At 37.9% G+C, this 20266-nt stretch overlaps 1 protein-coding gene and 1 long non-coding RNA gene across 4 annotated transcripts in view; one reads left to right on the plus strand and one right to left on the minus strand.

The window, feature by feature from the left end:
- LOC125960664 (uncharacterized) overlaps window positions 1-2569 on the plus strand; it is a 77648-nt gene extending 75079 nt beyond the window's left edge. The window contains exon 2 of the long non-coding RNA XR_007470559.1: window positions 2512-2569. This is a non-coding gene — a long non-coding RNA (uncharacterized LOC125960664). The remainder of the gene's footprint in view (window positions 1-2511) is intronic.
- A 3450-nt stretch (window positions 2570-6019) lies between these two features.
- TAB2 (TGF-beta activated kinase 1 (MAP3K7) binding protein 2) overlaps window positions 6020-20266 on the minus strand; it is an 86600-nt gene continuing 72353 nt past the window's right edge. For all 3 annotated transcript variants that reach the window (XM_033405199.2, XM_033405184.2, XM_049695383.1), the window contains 4 exons: window positions 19490-19650; window positions 19181-19274; window positions 17845-17925; window positions 6020-8076 (listed from right to left, as the gene is read on the minus strand). In XM_033405199.2, coding sequence (XP_033261090.1) covers window positions 7934-8076; window positions 17845-17925; window positions 19181-19274; window positions 19490-19650 — 479 coding nt within the window. In that variant the 3' untranslated portion in view covers window positions 6020-7933. The remainder of the gene's footprint in view (window positions 8077-17844; window positions 17926-19180; window positions 19275-19489; window positions 19651-20266) is intronic.

Here is a 20266-nt window from a genome sequence, read left to right on the forward strand (position 1 = left end):
TCCGCGGCATCTTCCTGGACCAGGGCTCGAACCCGTGTCCCCTGCATTGGCAGGCGGATTCTTAACTACTGCACCACCAGGGAAGCCCTAAGCCCATTTTCTGAACGAATAAAGATGTCAAAGGTTCTATGTCCAATTATAATTCATAAAGCATGGTAGAGGAAGCTGGGGCCTTAGGAAAGGAAAACAGAGTGTATGAGGAAAGACGGAAGGTCGTTATTCTGTCTAGAGGAGAAAGCTGAAGGGTTACTGAACTGTATTCTTTGAGAACGGAAGGGCATTTTTTCCTCTGTATCCTTGTAGAAACCTGAGAAAATAGAACCCAATGACTCAATATAGCAACAAAATCCTTTTACTTGTGGACTCATGACTATGTAAAAATGCCATGAAAAACGAAAGCTTCATACGACTCAAGTTCTCAAGATTTCTGCACCGTAGCGAACATAGATGTCAGTACATCAGAACATAGATGTGCTCAAAGGAAAAAAATGCCAGTTGGCCGAAGGTTTTCAGCGAGTCCTGCTTATTCTTTCTTTCATTTGTCTTGGAATGTGGAGGCCATTTGTTTCATGTAATGTGAAGTCAGTGCCTTTTTTTTTTTTTTTTTGGCAGTATGCGGGCCTCTTACTGTTGTGGCCCCTCCCATTGTGGAGCACAGGCTCCAGACGCGCAGGCTCAGCAGCCATGGCTCACGGGCCCAGCCGCTGCGCGGCATGTGGGATCTTCCCGGACCGGGGCACGAACCCGTGTCCCCTGCATCGGCAGGCGGACTCTCAACCACTGTGCCACCAGGGAAGCCCGTCAGTGCCTTTAACTATGGTACATTAATGGTTGTGAACAGTAGAAAAGAGTAAGATTGTGGTTGATAAAGAAATACAGTGACAAGTTTAAAAAACTTTGCTGTGTGTTTTTACCATTTGCTAGTAACGTAATTATGCTCTGGGATACTGAATCTGGTGCTTCAGTGAAAGGGTTTGTGAAATAATTCTATTAAAACCCCAAAAGATAGTCATTATGACTTCAAGCCAATTCGTGTACTAAAATGTACCCTGTTTCATGGTGCCCATCACACAGGCAGTGTCTTGGTTATACATGCCTGAGTCACAAATATACACCTAGTCCCTGCTCTCTGCTATTGTTCCTTTAGTCGGAAGCCTGTCTTTCCACCCCCTTCTTTCCACCCCGTTCTTGGGAAAGGGGAGGAGTTATTTCACATTTCACTTTCTTCTTTCTTTCCTCTTCTCTAGACCAGTTTTCTCAGGAAAAAGATTCTCTCATGTCCTTCTCTGCTTCAATTGTGAATTAAAAAAAAAATTGATCCTCGTTATGTTTAAGAACAAGCCACGCAAACATCTTTATCGAAGAAAAAGGCAAAATTAAAGCTCTAAAATGAAATCAGATGTAACAGAATCAGGAGACTCAATTTCAAATGTCAAATTTCTGGAATTTTCCAGAATATCCACAAAGCTCTCTAATTCTCCACCCTCTTCCAGAAACGTACATAAGAGATTTGAAACATTTTCACTTAATTTCACTGTTAATTTACTTACCCCAATAGTACTGCACCTTATTTCAGTATTTCAAATGCAAAGCATTCCAGTTAATTGGTGATCTGGCCTGGGAACCTATCACTTATGATATTGGTCCTATGAGAAAATACATATCAAGTTCAAAACGGCTGTACCGATTAACTTGGAATTAAATGTTAGAAATTAACTTGGTCGTCAAGAATCATTACCACCATCACCAGTTATTGACTTCTTGCTGTACATAAGGGCATTTACTGTGAGGACACAAAGCGGGTGTGTAACAATACCTGCCCTGTCAGGATGTAAATGGAGAGGTCAAAGTAGCAATGAATGACAAGTGGGCAGAAAATACAGCAAGTGCCATGAGAAGGTGCAGTTTGGAAAGTTCTCACAACCTTGACCCTTGACCTGGTTAAGTTTTGGCTGCACCAAGTTTAACCTTTGAAAGGTTAAACTTAAGTAGAGACAGGGGAAATGGGATGGACAAAAGTACATTGGGGTGATGTGGGGCGTGCAAGATCTCTTCAGGGAAGTGATTAGGCCAATTTAGCTGGAAGAGTATTCTGTTGCAAAGTAACAAACCATCCTGAAAAGACGACAGAATTGTACCAGTTAAGCCCAGTCAGCAATGGGGAAACAGTAGAGGTTTCTGAAGAGAGCATGGAGATGATGTTCTCTCTTTAATCTAGCTGCAGGTGCAAGGTAAGAGGAAGAAGCCAGAGGCAGAACCAATTAGATCACAGTGCGAAAGGCACTGAGCCTACTAGGAACTAATGGGTGGTTTCACAGGTGGGAGGGAGCTTTTTTCTTTTTTTTTCTTTTTTTGCGGTACGCGGGCCTCCCACTGTTGTGGCCTCCCCAGTTGCGGAGCACAGGCTCTGGACGCGCAGGCTCAGCGGCCATGGCTCACGGGCCCAGCCGGTCCACGGCATGTGGGATCTTCCCGGACCGGGGCACGAACCCGTATCCCCTGCATCGGCAGGTGGACTCTCAACCACTGCGCCACCAGGGAAGCCCTTTTTTTTTTTTTTTTAAATTTTATTTGTTTACTTATTTTTGGCTGCTTTTGGGTCTTTGTTGCTGCACGTGGGCTTTTCTCTGGTTACGACGAGAAGGGGCTACTCTTCGTTGTAGTGTGCAGGCTTCTCATTGCGGTGGCTTCTCTTGTTGTGGAGCACGGGCTCTAGGCGTGCAGGCTTCAGTAGTTGTAGCTCGCGGGCTCTAGAGCGCAGGCTCAGTAGTTGTGGCACACGGGCTTAGTTGTTCCGCGGCATGTGGGATCTTCCTGGACCAGGGCTCGAACCCGTGTTTCCTGCATTGGCAGGCGGATTCTTAACCACTGCGCCACCAGGGAAGCCCAACTTTTTTCTTTTTAAACTCTCTGGAAAGCACTGCCACGTTTAAGATACCACAGTATTTATTCACTATGCTATGAGGATCAATAAGCATTTTTGGAATGTAGATTGGTAAGTTGTAATGGTTCTACTATGTAAGTCGTCCTTTGGTATTCACGGGGGATTGGTTCCAGGACAGTCCCCAAGATATTCAAAATCCAAGGATGTTCAAGTACCTTATATAAAAAGGTGTAGTATTTATTATGCTTTAAATGATCTCTAGACTACTTATAATACCTAATACAATATAAATAGCTGCTGGTGCACAGCAAATTCAAATTTTGCTTTTTGGAAGTTTTTGGAATCTTTTTCTCCCGAGTATTTTTTTCCCAACATTTATTTATTTATTTGGCTGCGTTGGGTCTTAGTTGCGGCACACAGGATCTTCCTTATGGCATGCGGGATCTTTCGTTGCTGTGTGTGGGCTCATTGCGGTGCATGGGTTTCTCCCTAGTCGTGGCACACGGGCTCCAGAGTGCGTGGGCTCAGTAGCTGCAGCGTGTGGGCTTAGTTGCCTTGCGGCATGTGGGATCTTAGTTCCCAGATCAGGGATCGAACCGTGGCTTTGGAAGGAGGATTCTTAACCACTGGACCACCAGGGAAGTCCCTTCCTGAGTATTTTTGATCTGCGGTTGCTTAAATCTGAAGATGTAGAACCTGCAGATATGGACGGCCGAATGCAGTTGGGATCAGAGGAAAGATGTATTTCTGCCCTCAGAAGAGGGGGGCGGGAAAGAAAGAGGTAAAAGAAGGGGATCTGTAAAGAGAGGCTAGAATGAAGTGGACCTTGGGTCAATTTTAGGCTTAAAACAAATATGCAGATGTGCAAACACTGGACTAAGTCCTTTGAAGAAAGTGTTTATTTTCCTAGAGAAATAATTTGCTATTCTCCATCATAAAACGTACATTCTTTAGAGAGCTGGACATGCAAGAGAAATATAAACACACTTGATCTCCAGGTCAGCTTTGTAACCTTTGCAAAGCAATCAACCTTTTGACTTTAAAAGAGGGAAAGAATTACAGTGACTGAAATACCAAATTCTGATCGACTGAGATGTCCCTAGACCAATTCAGAGAAATAAATAGTAAACTTACCATTCTGTTCATTAATACTGTTGAGAAAAATGCCTCAAAACCCATTCATACAGAAACATAACCCAGTTTTAGGATAATCCGGTTCCTAGAGAGAAAAGAGGTTGGCTCAGATAGTTCCAAATTTAAGCCCCTCAACACCTCTGTGAGGAGGGTTTAACGTTAATATAATTATCTTCCTTTAACAAGGCAAGGAAAGAAAAGCAAAGGACTATCCCAGGGTTACAGAGTAAATCTAGGGAGATGCCCGAATTGGATCCCAACTGTCCTGACTCTTAAGATTTGAGGGGTCTATCTGGGGAATAAGGTGGCACAGTATTAAAAATGCAACTGCTTTCATAACCTTCTTAAATAACTAGGTAAATTAATGAGCTATTGTACTGTAACATGGCAATTCTACTTTTGAACTTGTAATACAGGAAGAAATTTATAGTTGCAAAGACAATGCATTACCAAGCATTTTTAATGACTAACTACACTCCCTTAAAAAACAACAAGAACAACAACAAAAAAACACCAAACAGCCTACTACATATTGGGGGGGGGGTGGAAATCCAATTTAACAAATATAAAGCTACAAAATTGTACTTTCTTTAGAGGAAGCCTTTTCTCTCAGTTGCCTAATTATATTTTCAGATGGAAACAATAAAAATTAAAATGCAGCCCTGAGTCATTTCATCTTCAAGTAAAATGGATACAATTATAGCTTCTAAAAACTAGAATCAAAAAAAAAATACGTTCACTTGTCACGGAGAAATATAAGCATTTTGTAATATTATATAGGAAACTATGCGAATACCTGGCACGCAGATATCAAATCTGGAATGGCGTTTGATGCCATTTAATATTATTTCCTAAGGCAACACGGTCAACTTCAATTACTCACAGACTGACGATTATATCTCATACCATTTACTTAAACTTATCATTGTTCACTATAATTTCCCAACAACTGGTGAAATGTCAGTTAACCTTGCTATTTATACATGCTTTGATTAAAATATAAGTTAAATAGCTAATATAGTTTTGAGCTATCATAGATATGAGTTTATGTACAATTTCAATTCTCCAATATAAAGTCAATTAATATTACACTGTAGTTTGGCCCTGCTTGTCATTTAAAAAAAATGGAAATTTTAAAAGAAAAATAAATTTTTATATTTTTTCCACAAAAATTCTCAATACAACATGCATCTTTGTATAACATACTAGTTATATAGTAGATACTGGCCAACATTTTGTTAAAAATAAAAGTTTTCCTGAGAAGTCCAGTTTACATGAACCGCTAACTGCCCACCTCCCCTTTCAATATAAAGCATGTCAGCACCTAAGGATGATCAGCAATGAGAAACGAAGTCCATCTTTCCATCTGAGGCTCTTAGTGCCTGCAATTCTATTTTAGTGCAATAATTCCTGAAGGTAGTCTCCAGACCACCAACATATCCAGACCTCACATTCCCTGGCAAAGAATATTTATGTCCTACTAGGTTTTAAAAGACCAGTCAGGGCAAGGCAGAGCTTTCTGTAAGTTATGTCATAACAAGGTCAGCAAGGGCCACTCTGCTCTTTTCAAGCTCAGAAAAACTGAGTCATAATTTTTTGAAAACTCAATGTAAAGGTTCTCTTCAAGGGAAGCACCACCATCCTCAGCACTTACACATAATACGAGAGAGCAAATATTAACTAAATGACTACTCAGGCTAAATGGCCCAAGAAATCGCATTTAAAAATCCCAAAAGAAACAAAAGAAAAAGCTATAATAAACTCCGAGAAAAGCAATATTCATTTTTCTGCCTTAGCTTAAACATGATTGCTTTCGCTCATTAGTTAAAAAGAAGCCTGCGGAAATTGATACAAGTAATCCAAGCAATGCAGTGGAATGCCGTGATGTCATGAGAAGACTCTAGAGAGTGAGCTTTCTCTGGTTTATATTAACTATCAAAGGTTCTGCTGGGGCATAAATTATCTCCTGTCCCACAGACTTTAAAAACAAGTCACAAAATCCACGTTAGAATAGAAGTGTTTTAATTTTTATAAATAACTTATCTGTTACAAAGATAGTTTTTACCCAGCTAAATCACAAAACCATCAACTCAAGATATCCAAATTACGTTTTATTAATAAAACAAGTAAAAACTGATTTATCAATCTTCACATAGAACTGCAGATGAAGCTGAAAAACAAGGCCTATTTTTAAAACAAAACGCATCAAATGTAAGGGCTTTGAGTTTGTCTAATTAACTAGGATTGTCATAGTTCTTCCCATATACAAGATGCAAAGCCTGGAAGTTAAGGCTTTGACATTCATATAGAATCACCTGTAATAATCCTGTTTATTCAAAAATATTCATTTGCAAACATTTACAGTGGGTGACAGTCTACATTACCTCCTATCTTTTGCTACATTTCAGCACTTCCCTTAGCCCCATTCTAAGCACTGATATATAATTCCATAATTGTTTTTTAAAATGCATACTGTTATTTCTTTTTCTTGATTTCATTTAGTTATATACACTCCTGATCATCTGAATATTTATTTTCCTTATAAAAATATATCATCAAAATAAAGAGATGCTTGAGGTTGCTTCAGTGTTCAAGTTTGCTTGTTTTTCTTTTTTCCAGCTCTTCTTCAGTTGTCCTAAATATGACTAGCCTTGTTTTATAAATATACATGATACTGCCACCAAGTCAGGTTTAGAAACGGATTGCCCCAACAGTAAAGCATTTAAACTTCTCTCCGAAAAAAGGGCTGTAGGTACTGCTGCTGTTGCTGGTTTTGAAACTGTACTTTCCCAATAGTAATCTCTTGTGAGAGTTCTGTGGGACACGAGGCAGATAAAGCAAGCTTAACCTTGTTGCTGTCAGTGGGTTAAAAATATCTTTTGTTTTAAGCTTCCCTGTGGAAGATAAAACACTGTGTTGTGTTACCCACTGCTAAAGTCAGTATATAGTGTGACCTATAGACGTAAGTCTTGTAATATTTTCTGCAATTCACTGTGCAGCATCTGTATGTCTTCACAGAACATCGGCACTCATGAGGGCAAAGTACAGAATAAGTAGAGGAAAGTTATTTTGTGCATAGTTTCATTTCATTAATGCTTTTTTTATTTTAAGGCATTGCTTCTCTCAGGTAAGGCTTAAAAAGGGACATGATCGTGCTTAATCACTAAAAGGAAAAAAGAAAATTAGTTAACAAAAGACTATTACACTATACATATAGAAATACAAGAAAATAATAAGGAAGAAAAGAAATCACTTAAAGCAGACTCGAGAGATCTGTACAGTAGGAAAGGCTTTGGGATATCTCACTCCATGTTTGTACAGACAATGCATGCTGCTTTTCTTTTCATCTTTAGACCCTAGATGCTGGCTTCACAGAGTGGAGACGTTTTCAGGGAAGACAAAGACAAAGCCAAGAGTACCACAGATTTGTGAAGTTCTTCCCCTATCCATTGGCACTATATGGCAGCAAACAGTTTTTAAATAGTTAAACCTTGTTCCTTTTCTTCATGTTTGTAGTGTTTCACCAAAAGCTTTAAAAAAAAAAAAAGCCATTGTTCTGTTCCTTCCTCCTGTCAAAATTCAGTAGTGACATGAGGGGAAAAGGTACTGGGAACACCTAGGTATTAATATATTGAGAATTATACTTAATGGGCTACTGGTAACACTGTACATGGTTAGGCAGTGGGCAACCAAGTCTTTCAGCAGATTACCTTCATGTGATGAATTTCAACTGCCCATGACATTAGACTGAGGTATTATTAGCTCTGTGGGCTGACATTTAACATTAGCACAACACCATCTTGTCACACCTTCAATTTGACAAAATCCTATGTAGCAGTGAAACTTTTCCCCTGATGACAGACTAGTTTCTTGAACTTCAGATGTGGTTTTAGGGAAGATATAGGGCCTCTTGGCTCAGAAATGCCTTGGCATCTCACACTGTTCACAACGGATTAAGGCTGGATGGTTCAAAAAAGTACAGGCAGTACAATTCCACTGAGCCCCCTCATCATCTTCTGTGTCTTGAGTCTTTGGTGTTTTGATGGTGGACCTTTGATCTGTAAGGAAGCAAAAATTGCAGTCATAAATTACTGGCAACTTTAAACACTATTTGTACTGCACAGCATGAAACAGCTTGTTAAACAAGTGAAGCAGCTAGCTGAAACTGACACACACGCTTGATCCTTACAACCTGTCTCTGTCAGGCTGGCACCTCTCCACTGGGGAACAGCAACATGTACATGACATAACCACCTCAATATTTCCTCAAAGGGGAAAAGAGCATCATTTCCCCCAATTTATAGCAGGAGAAAAGGGAAGTCAATTCATATGGTAACTAATAGCCAAGATTACCATAATGTCACCTAATATGGTGAAAAGGTGTCCAACCACAATGTAATACTGCTAGTGCATTTATGTCTGATTAAAGTTTGAGTTTCATTTCTCACTGAAGTAGTATTTATATTTTTGTTTTCTACCAGGAATGGAAGTTGTTAAATGTTCTCTATCTGAACAACACAAATAAAATATAAAGATGAACTAATTTCTAAAATCTTATTTAACTAAATATCGACAATAGACCTTGGAGGAGTAAATCAGTATAAAATTTTACCAGACTTTATTTCTCACTTTATTTTAAAATCATATTTATTATGGAACACGAGAAAGACTATTAGATTAAAGATTAAGAGTTGTGAGAATGGAGTTCTACTCCTGGCTCTGCTACTAACTCCTAATTTCTTTGCTCTGTGATCTTAGATAATAAATCATGTATCCTCTACATCTAATCCTTCTTACCTATAAAATAAAGTCACTGCAGCTTTATGAGGCCAATGTTCTAGAATGTTTGAAAGTGCAGAGGTAACTTAAATATAAGGAATAATTATATTCCTCCATGGTTGTATCTAAGATGAAATTACGTTTATGAAACTACTTTTTTGGGGGAGGGAGGTACCATTATAATTTCAGAATAGTATCCCTACAAATTATTGTGGAGACGTTTCAAGTAAAAGGAGCATGCATTGTTGGATCTCTCCAGTCAAGGTTTATAATTTGTAGTTTCCAAACTATGTTAAGATAATGTATATTAATTTGAAAATTCTACCTGCTCCATGGAGTTGATAACTAAATGATACCTTTTCTGCTATTTTAAAAGACAAACTATTGTATATAGTAGATGAAAATATCAAGTTTCTATAATAAATTTAAAATCATTAAGTTATGTTTGGTACTTTGTGCCCCTTTAGCAGCACTTTACTGTTTGGCGTTAAACACTTTGTTGCAAAATTCCCACGTTAAGCATTGGTCAGAATTTTTTAGGCATCACCACAATTTCTGGCACATGCATGGGCAGCATGGAAGTACTATTTATACAGTAATTTTCTTTAAATTGAATAACTTTAAAACAAATATCTATTTAAGGTTTACCTAAGTAAAAATATCTGAAAAATCAAGGGTCTGACAGTACTAATTAGTACCCTCTAAGACACATTAAAATAAACACAGTTAAAAAAAGTTCGACTTTTTACCATCTACAATTATTTGATACTCCATACCTGGGAAACATTTTATAGCATAACTGTTTTAATCTGGGGATAATCCAGTCTACTTACTAGAATTTTGGTCTCACCAAGGTTAGAAATCATTCCTACCTGGCACATTTTCAGTAAAACCTTGTCTTTCCTTTTTGTTTAACTACAAAGGTTTTTTAGGAAGGCTATTCAATCTATATTAACACTTCAATCTATTATTAAGTGCCAGAATCTTCTTCATTATTTAAGTAATATCTAAGGTATCAATAGAGGACCTAAATTTTTTTTTAAATGGAAAAATCTCCAATGGTTTTCTTACATCTGCACGATCTCTTTTGGTACTTAGAATTATGACTCTTATTTATGAGTGGTATTTGGAAACTAAGTAACCACCAGAATTGAAAAAAGAGGAAATTAGGTGGCACAGGATGACTTGTGATTGCCACACTTCATTTTAGCTGTTAAAAAACCCTGCATTGGGCTTCCCTGGTGGCGCAGTGGTTGAGAGTCCGCCTGCCGAGGCAGGGGACATGGGTTCGTGCCCCGGTCCGGGAAGATCCCACATGCCGCGGAGCGGCTGGGCCCGTGAGCCATGGCCGCTGAGCCTGCGCGTCCGGAGCCTGTGCTCCGCAACGGGAGAGGCCACAACAGTGAGAGGCCCGCATACCGCAAAAGCAAACAAACAAACAAACGAACAAAAACCCATAAAAAACCCTGCATTGTCTGTTGGTGGAAATGTAAACTGATACAGCCACTACAGAGAACAGTATGGAGGTTCCTTAAAAACCTAAAAATAGAACTACCATACGACCCAGCAATCCCACTACTGGGCATATACCCTGAGAAAATCATAATTCAAAAAGAGTCATGGGATGGGGCTCTTTGGTGGAGCTAATGGCAGACTCTGGGAGGGCTCACGTCAAGGAGAACTTCCCAGTACTTCTGCTGCCAGTGTCCTTGTCCCCATAGTGAGCCACAGCCACCGCTGACTCTGCAGGAGACCCTCCAACACTAGCAGATAAAGAAACAGAGGCTAAAGACCCGTTAGCAGGAAAGTCAGCACTGGAACTCAGGACTTCTGACTGCAGAGACCACCCACACACTTCCACATCTTCTGTCTCTCTCAAGGCCCAGCCCTGTCTTCTGAAGAGAGATCGGGTGCTGACAGGGTCTTGGTGCTCTGGCCGGATGTCAGGCCAGAGCCTCTGAGGTGGGAGAGCTGAGTTCAGGACACTGGACCACTAGAGGCCTCCCAGCCCCACGTAATATCAAACAGCGAAAGCTCTCCCAGTGACCTCCATCTCAACACTAAGACTCAGCTCCACTCAGTGCTTCACCCAGCAAACTACAGTGCTGGGCACCCTATGCCAAACAACTAGCAAGACAGGAACACAACCCCACCCATTAGCAGACAGGCTGCCTAAAATCATAATAAGGTCACAGACACCCCAAAACACACAACTGGACGTGGTCCTGCCCACCAGAAAGGCAAGATCCAGCCTCATCCACCAGAACACAGGCACTAGTCCCCTCCACCAGGAAGCCTGCACAACCCACTGAACCAACCTTAGCCACTGGGGTCAGACACCAAAAACATGGGAATTACTAACCTGCAGCCTGTGAAAAGGAGACTCCAAACACAGTAAATTAAGCAAGATAAGACAGAGAAACACACAGCAGATGAAGGAGCAAGATAAAAACACACCAGACCAAACAAATGAAGAGGAAATAGGCAGTCTACCTGAAAAAGAATTCACAGTAATGATAGTAAAGATGATCCCAAATCTTGGAAATAGAATGGAGAAAATACAAGAAACGTTTAACAAGGACTTGGAAGAACTAAAGAGGAAACAAACAATGACATATAACACAATAAATGAAATTTAAAATTCTCTAGAAGGAATCAATAGCAGAATAACTGAGGCAGAAGAACGGATAAGTGACCTGGAAGATAAAATACTGGAAATAACTACCACAGAGCAGAATAAAGAAAAAAGAATGAAAAGAATTGAGGAAAGTCTTAGAGACCTCTGAGACAACACTGAACACACCAACATTCGAATTATAGGGGTCCCAGAAGCAGAAGAGAAAAAGAAAGGGAGTGAGAAAATATCTGAAGAGATTATAGTTGAAAACTTCCCTAATATGGGTAAGGAAATAGTCAATCAAGTCCAGGAAGCACAGACAGTCCCATACAGGATAATCCAAGGAAAAACACGCCAAGACACATATTAATCAAACTATCAAAATTAAAAACAAAGAAAAAATACTAAAAGCAGCAGTGAAAAGTAACAATTAACATACAAGGGAATCCCCATAAGGATAACAGCTGCTCTTTCAGCAGAAACTCTGCAAGCCAGAAGGGAGTGGCAGGACATATTTAAACCGATGAAAGGGGAAAACCTACAACCAAGATTACTCTACCCAGCAAGGATCTCACCCAGATTCCACAGAGAAATTAAAACCTTTAGAGATAAGCAAAAGCTAAGAGAATTCAGCACCACCAAACCAGCTCTACAACAAATGCTAAAGGAACTTCTCTAGGCAGGAAACACAAGAGAAGGAAAAGACTTAAAATAACAAAGCCAGAAGAATTAAGAAAATGGTAATAGGAACATATCGATAACTACCTTAAATGTAAATGGATTAAATGCTCCAACCAAAAGACACAGACTGGCTGAATGGATACAAAAACAAGACCCATATATATGCTGTCTACAAGAGACCCATTTCAGATCTAAGGACACATACAGACTGAAAATTAGGGGATGGAAAAAGATATTCCATGCAAATGGAAATCAAAAGAAAGCTGGAGTAGCAATTCTCATATCAGACAAAATAGACTTTAAAATAAAGACTATTACAAAAGACAAAAATGGAGACTACATAATGATCAAGGGATCAATCCAAGAAGAAGATATAACAATTGTAAATATTCATGCACCCAACATAGGAGCACCTTAATACATAAGGCAAATGCTAACAGCCACAAAATAGGAAATCGACAGTAACACAATCATAGTCGGGGACTTTAACACCTCACTTTCACCGATGGACAGATCATCCAAAATGAAAATAAACAAGGAAACACAAGCTTTAAATGATACATTAAACAAGATGGACTTAATTGATATTTATAGGACATTCCATCCAAAAACAGCAGATTACACTTTCTTCTCAAGTGCTCATGGAATATTCTCCAGGATAGATCATATCTTGGGTCACAAATCAAACCTTGGTGAATTTAAGAAAATTGAAATCGTATCAAATATCTTTTCCGACCTCAACACTATGAGACTAGGTATCAATTACAGGAAAAAATCTGTAAAAAATACAAACACATGGAGGCTAAACAATACACTACTAAATAACCAAGAGATCACTGAAGAAATCAAAGAAGAAACCAAAAAATACCTAGGAACAAATGACAATGAAAACATGATGACCCAAAACCTATGGGATGCAGCAAAAGCAGTTCTAAGAGGGAAGTTTATCGCAATGCAATGCTACTTCAAGAAACAAGAAACATCTCAAATAAAGAACCTAAACTTACACCTAAAGCAATTAGAGAAAGAACAAAAAACCCCCAAAGTTAGTAGAAGGAAAGAAATCATAAAGATCAGATCAGAAATAAATGAAAAAGAAATGAAGGAAACGATAGCAAAGATCAATAAAACTAAAAGCTGGTTCTTTAAGAAGATAAACAAAATTGATAAACCATTAGCCAGACTCATCAAGAAAAAAAGGGAGAAGACTCAAATCAACAGAATTAGAAACGAAAAAGGAGAAGTAATAACTGACAATGCAGAAACACAAAGGAGCATGAGAGATTACTACAAGCAGCTATACGCCAATAAAATGGACAACCTGGAAGAAATGGACAAATTCTTAGGAAAGCAAAACCTTCCAAGACTGAACCAGGAAGAAACAGAAAATATAAACAGACCAATCACAGGCACTGAAATTGAGACTATGATTAAAAATCTTCCAACAAAAGCCCAGGACCAGATGGCTTCACAGGCGAATTCTATCAAACATTTAGAGAAGAGTTAACACCTATCCTTCTCAAACACTTCCAAAATATAGCAGAGGGAGGAACACTCCCAAACTCATTCCACGAGGCCACCATCACCCTGCTACCAAAACCAGACAAAGATGCCACAAAAATATGAAAACTACAGGCCAGTATAACTGATGAGCATAGATGCAAAAATCCTCAACAAAATACTGGCAAACAGAATCCAACAGCACATTAAAAGGATCATACACCATGATCAAGTGGGGTTAATCCCAGGAATGCAAGGATTCTTCAATATACACAAATCAATCAATGTGATAAACGATATTAACAAATTAAAGGAGAAAAACCATATGATCATCTCAATAGATGCAGAAAATGCTTTTGACAAAATTCAACACCCATTTATGACAAAAACCCTGCAGAAAGTAGGGAGAGAGGGAACTCACCTCAACATAATAAAGGCCATATATGACAAACCCACAGCCAACATCGTTCTCAATGGTGAAAAACTGAAACCATTTCCACTAAGATCGGAACAAGACAAGGTTGCCCACTCTCACCACTATTATTCAACATAGTTTTGGAAGTTTTAGCCACAGCAATCAGAGAAGAAAAAGAAATAAAAGGAATCCAAATCGGAAAAGAAGAAGTAAAATTGTCATTGTTTGAAGATGACATGATACTATGCATAGAGAATCCTAAAGATGCTACCAGAAAAATACTAGAGCTAATCAATGAATTTGGTAGAGTAGCAGGATACAAAATTAACGCACAGAAATCTCTTGTATTTCTGTACACTAATGATGAAAAATCTGAAAGAGAAATTAAGGAAACACTCCCATTTACCACTGCAACAAAAAGAATAAAATACCTAGGAATAAACCTACCTAAGGAGACAAAAGACCTGTATGCAGAAATCTAAGACACTGAAGAAAGAAACTAAAGATGATACAAACAGATGGAGAGTTATACCATGTTCTTGGACTGGAAGAATCAACACTGTGAAAATGACTATACTACCCAAAGCAGTCTACAGATTCAGTGCAATCCCTATCAAACTACATATGGCATTTTTCACAGGACTAGAACAAAAAATTTCACAATTTGTATGAAAACAAAAAAGACCCCGAATAGCCAAAGCAATCTTGAGAAAGAAAAAAGGAGCTGGAGGAATCAGGCTCCCTGACTTCAGACTATACTACAAAGCGACAGTAAACAAGAAAGTATGGTACTGGCACAAAAAGAGAAATATACATCAATGGAACAGGATAGAAAGCCCAGAGATAAACCCACGCACCTATGGTCACCTTATCTTTGATAAAGGAGGCAAGGATATACAATGGAGAAAAGACAGCCTCTTCAATAAGTGGTGCCGGGAAAACTGGACAGGTACATGTAAAAGAATGAAATTAGAACACTCCCTAACACCGTACACAAAAATAAACTCAAAATGGATTGAAGACCTAAATGTAAGGCCAGACACTATAAAACTCTTAGAAGAAAACACAGGCAGAACGCTCCATGACATAAACCACAGCAAGATCCTTTTTGACCCACCTCCTAGAGAAATGGAAATAAAACCAAAAATAAACAAATGGGACCTAATGAAACTTAAAAGCTTTTGCACAGCAAAGGAAAACATAAGACAAAAAGACAACCCTCAGAAAGTGAGAAAATATTTGCAAATGAAGCAACTGACAAAGGATTAATCTCCAAAATATACAAGCAGCTCATGCACCTCAATATCAAAAAAACAAACAACCCAATCCAAAAATGGGCAGAAGACCTAAATAGACATTTCTCCAAAGAAGATATACAGATTGCCAACAAACACATGAAAGGATGCTCAACATCACTAATCATTAGAGAAATGCAAATCAAAACTACAATGAGGTACCACCTCACACTGGTCAGAATGCCATCATCAAAAAACCTACAAACAATAAATGCTGGAGAGGGTGTGGAGAAAAGGAAACCCTCTTGCACTGTTGGTGGGAATGTAAATTGATACAGCCAGTATGGAGAACAGTATGGAGGTTCCTCAAAAAACTAAAAATAGAACTACCATACAACCCAACCCAGCAATCCCACTACTGGGCATATACCCTGAAAAAACCGTAATTCAAAAAGAGTCACGTACCACAATGTTCACTGCAGCTCTATTTACAATAGCCAGGACATGGAAGCAACTTAAGTGTTCATCGACAGATGAATGGATAAAGATGTGGCACATATATACAATGGAATATTACTCAGCCATAAAAAGAAAGAAAATTGGGTTATTTGTAGTGAGGTGGATGGACCTAGAGACTGTCATACAGAACGAAGTTAAGTCAGAAAGAGAAAAACAAATACCGTATGCTAACACATATATATGGAATCTAAAAAAAAAAAGAAAAATGGTTATGAAGAACCTAGGGGCAGGACAGGAATAAAGATGCGCAGACGTAGAGAATGGACTTGAGGACACGGAGAGGGGAAAGGGTAAGCTGGGGCAAAGTGAGAGAGTGGCATGGACATATATACACTACCAAATGTAAAATAGATAGCTAGTGGGAAGCAGCTGCATAGCACAGGGAGATCAGCTCTGTGCTTTGTGACCACCTAGAGGGGTGGGATAGGGAGGGTGGGAGGGAGACACAAGAGGGAGGAGATATGGGGATGTATGTGTACATATAGCTGATTCACTTTGTTATACAGCAGAAACTAACACACCATTGTAAAGCAATTATACTCCAATAAAGATGTTAAAAAAACAAACAAAAAACACCCCTGCATTGTGAAGTAGAACTGATTTCAAGAACTAAGTAAACCTCTATAAGTGAAACTAGTAACTTCCTATTTTAGCTTTAAGGCAAAAATGACTGATTCTTTATTTCTCCCAAAGTAGCCAGTACACAAGCTTCTATCTTTTGTGCAAAGGTTTTTAAGTACTGGAGTTTTTCTTTTCGAACTTTTTATCATGGGAGAACGGTGAAATAAACCCTCAGGCACTTATCCTGCTTCTACAACTCTCAAGATAAATCTTATTTCATCTATATTCCACCTCCCTCCTAATCTCAACACATAAGTACTGGATTATGTTGAAACAAAACAGGATCTTTTTATATGAAAATTTTAGTTTTTGAAAGACAGTAAGAAAGAGTGTATTAAGGCAACTCATTTAGAGGCTAAAATACCCACTTTGCTTATTTTAGGAAGCTAGGCTATACCACTGTTTTCTTTATTCCTTTATTCAATTAACATCCAAATAGCATCCAATGTCTGAACACTGGCTTCCCCATGTACTATGCCAAATACCCTAATCTCACTTTTGCTCCTTTGTAATAAGAGTTCATTACGTTCCAGCTAACAATGTTTAAAGACATTTAAATTAAAAAATATGAAGATAAAGCTAGGCCTAATTAAATTATACTTGAACAAAAACGAGTGGACAGCACAGGATACTGAAAGAGACTATGAAAATTCTTGTAACCAACTAAAAAACTAGTAACATACTTGTTTCTTTCTTATTCCCATTTTATATGTTTTTTAATGCCTGGAGTAAAAAAACCCACACAAGGGGCTTCCCTGGTGGCGCAGTGGTTGGGAGTCCGCCTGCCGATGCAAGGGACACGGGTTCGTGCCCCGATCCGGGAGGATCCCACATGCCGCGGAGCGGCTGGGCCCGTGAGCCATGGCCGCTGAGCCTGCGCATCCGGAGCCTGTGCTCTGCAACGGGAGAGGCCACAACAGTGAGAGGCCCGCATACCACAAAAAAAAAAAAAAAAAAAAACCCACACAAATGTTCCGACATTTCTTAGTTTGGTGTCTATACAGTCTGTGAATATCAGTGATGTAAAAATGATAATAGGTAATTATTTTAAAAAACCATTCGTCTGAAATTCAGAGTATTTTGATTACAGAGAACTATGCGTAAACTATATAGGACAGAATACTCATGAAAAATAAACTTTCCTAAGGTGTCTTCCTTAACGTTTGTCTAAAATTTCAAAGAATGCAAGTTTCCGCACCTGGTGATCTTTTTTTTTTTGGCCAAGATTTGCTATTTTGGGAGTATATGATGAATCCTTAGGACATGCATATTACTTTTCAAGAGCTAAGTACATTACATTTTTGCACCCCTCCAATTCCCAGCATGTAAGTGAAAATAAATATCTTCCGAATGAATCCATCCAAGAATGCCGAAGTTTGAAGCACTTCTAGAGTGGAAGGTTTTCCAAAACCTTGCTTTTCAAAATGCAACAGTTCTCATGCTTACTGGACACACTAACCTTTGGGTTTTGGTGGCACAGGACCTACAAATCCAATATTGTCATAAAAGTTATGAATAGCGCTGGGATTAAAATGTGGTCCTGAAATACATAAAAAGTAAGTATATCAATGCTTATAGCTCAAAAATATTAAAAAAATTGTTAAAAAAACCAAATATTTTTTTTCTAAAAAATATCACAGTATAAATAGAAGAAATAAATACTTTTTGCACCTCTAATGTCAAATTACATGTCAGGGTTTCAAAAACAGCTGAGATAGGTATAATATAGTACCCATAACAGAGGTCTAAGTGGTAAATTGGGGAAGAAGTCAAATTAATGCCAGTAAGATAGTAACAGAATTAGAACTAGACGCCTGTTCTATGTGACAAGATAACTTAAAATTTAACAATTTAAAATACAATTTTAACATGGTCTTAAGCAACTAAATAGCTTGGCTTCAAGTTAAGTATAAAAACCTTGTAGTAATGTAATAAAATGCTTCAGATTTTAAACAAAAGGAACAAGTTTAAGAATTATATTTTCTAGACTGGCACTAACTTCCTTTTTCTCTCCAAAGTTAAATTATGGCATTTTCAATGAATGTTTCAAGATAAACAGCTTACTTACTAAAATAAAACAAATCATCTTTCAGTTTAATGGATTTTGGCACATACTAAGAAGTATGATTAAGGGCTTATTTTTTGGCTTCTTCCCTTTCCTGTCTTTTCCATTCTATATATTTCTATTATTTCTAAACTTCAGAATTAGGTTTAAGTTATAAATATTCCTTTTAGTTGTCTATGGAACTGAATTGTAAACATTTTTTTGTTTTACAATAAGCAGTTATTGCTTGTCAAGAATAGCTCAAGTATAATAAACTATCATTGTCCTAAAAATATATAAGCCGTATTTTTATTTTCTTCTCTATTTTAGCAATTAAGAAAGTACCATTAGGGTGGCGATGCCTTTTAAATTATGTTCTTAAAAGCATAATTCTTGAAAGAGAAAAAGGTATATGAGGTACGTACATCTTAATCTTATTAAATATTGTACCAGATTATACTAATACATCACAGCAATACTTTTGACAATACAGCCAGACATACTAATCACTGTCTTCCCTTAACACATGACTAAAGGGGATTTGAAGGCTATACAATGTATCAAATTACTCCTCAACCAAATATACAACTTTGGGGGGGAGTGGAGAGTGAGTGAAAACAAAAATCCAAGTAGCACTATATGCTCCAAAGTCAAATCTGAAACAGTAAGATCACAATTGATAAGTCTGGTTTTAGCCATGGGAAAAGAGTTGGTAAAAATGAATTTCAGCTGAGTATGCATTGAACTTTACCTCTGGCTTGAAAAAGATCAATTTCTTTGGTTAAGCAGTCAATGTCAATCTGGAGTTGTCTATTACAACTTCTCAATTGCTGCATTTCTTCGAGCTGAAAAATAATTCCATGTGAGAAGGATCTACATTGAACTCTTGTGTTATTAGCTTAGAAAGAGTGAAATTTTGCAGGGGGAGGTAAGGACAGAGAAAGAAGTATGAATTAAGAGCATTTCTAGAAAACAAGATCAAGCTTTTATACTTATGACAGATTGCCTATTCTCATGTTCAAGCATAGCAGTCACAACAGTTAGAGAAAGAAAGACTTACTGAAGGTATTTGGGATATGGAATTTGATCTTTTCAGACGCCTTCGAGTTAGATTATTTTCCATTTCATTGACCTCAGATTTTAGTTTATCCAGCTTTTTCTTTTGAATCTCAAGTTCTCTTTGAAGTCGTTCCATTCTGGCCTTCTGATGTACCAAAAGAGCTGCAATACATATTAGTAAATATGAGGACCCACCCAGGTAGTCGATTAACCTTGAAACAGCCTTGGGAAAACAAAACAAATGACTACTTCTGTGACAAACGAGAGGCTGCCAAGAATCCCAAAGATCAAAATAACACAAAATATTGTGAGTTAAACATTTAAAATTTCAAAATTTTTTACTTGAAAATTATTTTAATCATTTAAGCATACAAATGTCACTCATTTTTTGGGGGGGAGGTTTTAATATGGCCAATGACAGCATTTTTGCCTATAACCGCTCAAAAGGTCTAGTAGAGTCAATTAACCTACTTACTATTTAATTCAAATTTGACCCCTTGAAAGGATAAGCCCCTCTACTCCAAAAAGTCTGACATGTTTGGACTATACATAAGGTATCCCAATATAGACATGTTACAGATATTTTAGAAGGGAACATGAGTTAGGTTAAATCCATTTTGATGTATACAACAACTAAAACTGATTTCAATTCATATGAATGTTAACATTAAATTCCTCAAACTGCAAATTAAAAACAATACCATTCAGATAAATCAAACACATTTTCTTATATTGCAATTACATTTTGTGAAAATATTTTCCTAAGATTTCATAAGGA

The sequence above is a fragment of the Orcinus orca genome, chromosome 12 (assembly GCF_937001465.1).
Source record: "Orcinus orca chromosome 12, mOrcOrc1.1, whole genome shotgun sequence".
NCBI classification, from domain to species: domain Eukaryota; kingdom Metazoa; phylum Chordata; class Mammalia; order Artiodactyla; family Delphinidae; genus Orcinus; species Orcinus orca.